Source organism: Sinocyclocheilus grahami, unplaced genomic scaffold, assembly GCF_001515645.1.
Source record: "Sinocyclocheilus grahami isolate Dianchi unplaced genomic scaffold, SAMN03320097.WGS_v1.1 scaffold846.1, whole genome shotgun sequence".
Taxonomy (NCBI): Eukaryota; Metazoa; Chordata; class Actinopteri; order Cypriniformes; family Cyprinidae; genus Sinocyclocheilus; species Sinocyclocheilus grahami.
The window spans coordinates 355,111-361,127 of record NW_015506025.1 but is presented as its reverse complement, the minus strand read 5'-3'; the positions used below and the strand labels follow the sequence as shown (position 1 = coordinate 361,127).

The following is a 6,017-nucleotide window of genomic DNA, read 5'->3' as shown; positions in this document are numbered from 1 at the left end:
GGGGGGGGGGGGGGGGGGGTGTACAACATGATTTAGAACGTATTAGACACAATGTATTAGAATGTGGTGCAACCTTAGAGCCACGCTTTTATGTTGCGTCAAAGAACAATATAGTCATGTTTTGTATAGAGTGTATCATTACACACTGAAATTGAATATGAACTATATTGTCTTCACCTTTATCCCACAGAACTACTTTAGCTTCAAAAGTCTCATCTTTTATGCACAGGGGCAAGTGATTTAACTGTACAAAATTACTATTCATAATATATATATATATATATATATATATATATATATATATGGGCAATGGAGTGTTCAAGCTTCAAAAAGACACAAAAGCACAATACAAAAATTAGATTCAAGTAGTCCATACAACACATGCGCTATATTCAAAGTCTTCTTAAGCCATAACGATGGTCATTATTGTCGATTGCTCACACAAAGCTATCCGATGACTTCAAGTTACTACAAGTTATAGGGAACACTTTTATGATATATTTGGGTGCAGTGGCCAGATTATTCCCCTTCTGTGTCCCATGGAGGATGAGACCATATATTCTTTTGGAAAGACATGAAAAATGGTAAATAACTTTTTATAATAATATTGCTAATTATTAGTAAATACAAGTTAACCTGGTAGCTGAATCTCTGACTTGACAGGCCGAAGCCTCCACCAGACACTTTCACAGAGATGTGACCAGATTTCTCCTCTCCACTTGCAGTAGTTGTACATAGAATTCTAAAAGAGAAAGAGTAAGCATATACAAATGTGTAAGACACACAGAAACAAAGCAAATGGGCAAATACTTCTTAAAATTATTTAATCAGTGAAATAAGTGAATTGCAAATACTGTATATTGTAAAGAACAATGTTCTTTAAGTGCAGGACACAGTGGTTCTATACTATACTCCTGAAGTGTGCTTTAGGTACAAGTTGAGGCATTCACATCAAATCCTGCAGTCATCTAGTCAATGGCAGTACTTAAACTAGTTTGCACACTATCTGTATGAGCACATATAGGTACGTACATATGTGTAAATGTGAGTGTAGATGTGTATGTGCTTACATATGAATGTATTCAGATATATAATGTCTGACGTGCATCTGATGGAAGTGTAATGTTATTTGAGAAGAAAAAAACAAGAAGGGAAGTTTGCACACAATGTATGGGTGTTTACCTGGAGGATATTTCATATAGATATGGTATAACAGTGCAGGGCACACCCGCAACAGTCACAGACTGAAGGATATCCTGAGCTTTCTGTCCCAAGTTAGACCCAGAAACAGTTAAAGTAATGCCTCCTTCCACCAACCCTGACAAAGGCTCCACCTATGGACAGAAAACCAGTCTTTAGTGATATCTTTTTTTATATGGTGGTACAGATTTACATTTACATATTTGGAAGAGGATTTTATCCAAGGTGACTTACATTACTTTCAAGTTATACATTTAATCTGTTCATGCATTCCCTGGGAATCGAAACCTCAACCCTGGCATTGATAACACTCTACTACTCTTCTTATATTTATGTATATTTATACTTATTTCTTATATTTATTAATATAATGCCATTGGAAGGTACCGAATGGTACAGCATTATGTATTGTAAGTCATACACACAGACATATGCAAACAGGTTTCACTCCCTTAGACAGTGTATGTGTGCTAATTGTAGGGTCAGAAAGTTTCTCTTAGAGAGAGTGAGTCAGGAGGGAAATAACAGAATGGAGAAAAGAAAAGAATAGAGGTCCCATTTACACCCAGGGTTCGGATGTGTTTCAGTCAATCCGATCACAAGCGGGTCAGTGTTATACTATGCTAAAGCAAAATTAATTTTAGAATTGTGCATTAAAGGGTTTTAAAAAGTTACAAACTGCATATGCACTAAAGTATCATGCAATCAGTCAACTTTGAGACTATTTAACAAACCAAATGAATGAGAGGAGCAGGACAGGTCATTTCGATGTGTTGGGAACAGGACTCTCTGTAAACACAACTGGCTCCACACCACACACAGTTGTACTTCTGATCTGCAGTATGACAGCGGCTACAGTCCAAGTGCCCAACTGAACAGTTATATAACGTCACTGAAATAGAGAAAAAACAAAGAAACTCAGTTAGAACATAGTTACAATACAGACAAAATATACTTCAAATTCATACATAAGAGTGAGATTCAGTTACTACATTTTTAAAGAACTGTTTTATTTAGCAATCTAAAAACACAAACAGATTATCAGGCCAAAGGCCCAAAGACTACACTTTCCACAAATGAGAGTTAAACTGGACAGAGGGGAGACAACAGCAGGAGACATTAATCGAGAAAATAAAGGCAATTTTTATGAATAACGGTGTTCCATTATCTTTTTTCATCTTTAAACCATTTAAGTTATTATACGCAAGTCACTGTAAGAAAAAAATGATCAAACAAATATTTTTCTTTCATTTCTAATATTTTCTCTAACACCAGCTTGCCTCAACTGAGTGATAGCTTAATTTAAACCCATTAGATTAAGTTAACATTTACATTTGTATACTAAATTAATGACTATTGCTACTAAACCATATAAAAGCATACAATATAAAGGTTTAAAAACCTTTATATTATATTTTATGGAAAGTGCCAGGGCCCTATAGCTATGTATTTAATGGGCTCATAAGGCAATTAAAAATTCTATATGCGTGTGTATTTTGCACAAACACAGCTCATCATGACCATCAAAAAATTATACTCACCATAAAGGTCAGTGCTGTCAATATGAAAAGTGTCTTTTCTCTTCACATACACCATAGCATTATACTCTCTAACTGGGTCTGCATAGAAATACTACAGAAAAGAAATGTTGAGTGAGTATCGATGATATTTGCAAACTGCAGTCTTTCCTCACAGAACACACATGCATTTAAAACTACTACATAGTTCTTTAATTATTGTTGTGGGCTTGTTGTGTGCCTTTACTTAGACAGCACTATAGAGAAGTAACAGGAAACTAAAGTGAATAACAGGGAGATGAGACATTTTGGAGCATGTGCATTATCTGCCTGGCTACACCTCTATACAGTTTATATTAGAGCAGTGCTTCTCAAACCTGTCCTAGGGACCCCCACCACTGCACATTTTGGATGTCTTCCTCATTAGTCACACACAATTCAAAGCGACATCTACAAAACGTCATTTCAAAATGCTCTTCACCCACACCAGCATTTTCGAGTATTTTCCAAAATTTCTCATCCATACTGAAACGTCAGAAAACACTAAATTCATCTCATATATATAAAACGTAATAAAAGCTCACTGAGATGATTACTGGGAGACCAGACATAATAAAGTTCTCACACTATTCTTTCACCAAAACATTGGTAACACTTTACTTAATGCCTTTATAATGCATTATAAAAGTAGTTTTAATGCATTAATTATGCCTTGTAATGCCCCTTATAATGCATTGTATGATCTCATGAATAATTGTAACCCCAGTTATAATACGTTATATGATACTTACAGTAGGTATTCATTGCTACACCTTTAGAAAGTATATTGAATTAAAACAAATGAAAAACAAATACTACCATGCATTTTAAGTGTGGTTACAAATGCATTTTAAGTTTGGTTACAATTATTTATGAAAAGTTATAATGCTTTACAACGAACATTATGAATACCGTTATATAATGCATTATACATAAAGGCTTTAAGTAGAGTGTTACCAAAACATCTCACCACTTTCTGCATCCAGGTCACACTTATTCGGCATTCCACACATGACTGATAAAAAATCCAATTGCCCTCATGTTTTGCCACAGGACAGAAATTGCAAGTACATTTTTGCAGAAATTGAATATGAAGACTGTACACAGTAATATATATACAGTATATACACACACACACACACACATATATATATATATATATATATATATATAGCAACACAGTGAAAATAAACAGCATGTGACAGGCACATAAATAAACATGTTACACATATCGTACAATATATGTGACATGACTAAACAGACACCATAGTTTTTAAATACGTCAGTTTTCACAGTCCACATTACAACGTGAAAACTTCAAATGTATCCACTTAGAAAAGTGTCTTCAAAAATCTTGCAGAACAAAAATGCCTTTATATTGTGGACGAAAAAAAAAGCATTTTCACATGTATCTGGATAAGTGTAGACATAGCCCGAGTCTTGCAGTCTCAACTAATGAGATGAGCTGAATTAGGTGTGTTAGATGAGGGAGATATTCAAAATGTGCACTTTTTTGTACTAGAGTATAATATGAGGGCCTCATAACATGCTCAGGTAATACTCACAAATCTTGCTCTGAATTATGTTGTTGTACCTGGTGAGCATGACAGGTGATGTCAAACAGCAAAGTGTGTGCCTCCTTCAGCGTCACATCTGCATCAACCACCACAGTTTGCCCCTCGATCACCATTACACACTCATATGCCAGCTCTTTATCCTAGGCACAAGTGTGTTTAAACAGTTTTTTTTTTTTTTAATGGAGATGTATATTTTTTTAAAATTCAGAAAGAAGTGGGTGTTTGTTTGTTTATTTCTACCTGATAGAGATGCAAGTTGCGGGCCAGCAGAGAGATTTTTCTCTGAGTTAGTACAGGAAGCAGAGAGGATCCTTGAATTTTCTCCACACATGGGCAGGCAGATGCCCCCCAATTGACAAAAGTGCCTTCATCAGCCTGATTTTAAAAAACAGTTCAATTATATGTTAACACACACAAGCATGTATGAGAGTGAATGTTATAGTACTGCGTCGCATCATCCAGTGAAAAGGAGTAGGACAAAGGGATTTAAGGGATAAAGGATTTACATGCCCAAAAAAATGTAAGCAGAAAAATTAATTCTAATACATTCCACTACTAAATTCTGCATTTCTTTCTTGGTTCTAATTTGATTTGCCATTAGATTAATGCATGTGACCAAATGACGAATTGTGTATTATCTGAATTAATTTAATAATTTAATTTACAATGTTTACTCAGAACGTTCAACTACATGTTAAAGCCAAAACAAAACTAGAAATATCACGAAGATAAAGATAGCAAATGTTCAAGAATTTTACTAACTTTTCTGTTGTTGTAGAATAAAACGTTGAATTAATGCTTTAACTTGCTGAAATAAAATGCTTTAAAGGGGTCATATGATGTTGCTAAAAAGAACATTATTTTGTGTATTTGGTGTAATGAAATGTGTTTATGTGGTTTAAGGTTAAAAAAACACATTCTTTTCCACATACTGTACATTATTGTTTCTCCTCTATGCCCCGCCTTTCTGAAACGCGTCGATTTTTACAAAGCTCATTGGTCTGTGCTCTGATTGGCCAGCTATCCAGTGCATTGTGATTGGCCGAATACCTCAAGCGTGTGACGGAAATGTTACGTCCCTTACCATACTGTGATGCCGTGTCCCGGAGCGACGAGACAAAAACATTAAAACCCATTATAAACGAGGCATTTGTTGCATCCAGTGGGGACATAATTACGGATTATAATGACTTATACGGTCTTTTTACGTGTTGCGTTGCATTGCGCCGCCTAAACATAAAACCATGTCTGCATTTGAGATCGGAGAAATGACAAACAACAAGTGCTACTCTACACTGCCCAAAACTCGCGTTTGAATCGTCAGTGACAAATTCTTTAAATATGAAAACGTACTTACAGTCTGTGAGTCAGAACAGCTGGCATTGTAGTCTACTCTACCAGGATCAGGAAACAGTCCTCCATAAAATGCACTGCACACATCTAAATATTTGGGTTGAACTGTTCTGGAACAGTGTTGTAAATACAACTTAACCACTGATTTCTAGTCGTGTCCTCTTTTGAAAGGCCAAACAAAGTATTTTCGCTTTCGCAATGAAACACAGCGTCTTCACGACATGGCGGTGGCAGCAACAATAAAGTTACGCCTTCCTTCTTAGCGTGAACATTTGGGCGGTGTTATGCAAATCTTCCCACACAGTGACGTAGACATGTGGGGGCGTGTTTA

At 35.7% G+C, this 6,017-nt stretch overlaps 1 protein-coding gene and 1 long non-coding RNA gene across 2 annotated transcripts in view; one reads left to right on the top strand and one right to left on the bottom strand.

Annotated features, from left to right (window-relative positions):
- The window catches only part of LOC107562897 (uncharacterized), a 21,608-nt gene extending 20,122 nt beyond the window's left edge, over positions 1–1,486 (top strand). Inside the window, exon 3 of the long non-coding RNA XR_001606048.1 lies at positions 1,413–1,486. This is a non-coding gene — a long non-coding RNA (uncharacterized lncRNA). The remainder of the gene's footprint in view (positions 1–1,412) is intronic.
- Positions 1–6,017, bottom strand: part of LOC107562895 (plexin-B1-like) — a 33,668-nt gene that overhangs the window by 17,265 nt on the left and 10,386 nt on the right. Inside the window, 6 exon segments of the mRNA XM_016247651.1 lie at positions 637–742; positions 1,183–1,334; positions 1,935–2,092; positions 2,742–2,832; positions 4,351–4,473; positions 4,574–4,708. Coding sequence (XP_016103137.1) covers positions 637–742; positions 1,183–1,334; positions 1,935–2,092; positions 2,742–2,832; positions 4,351–4,473; positions 4,574–4,708 — 765 coding nt within the window.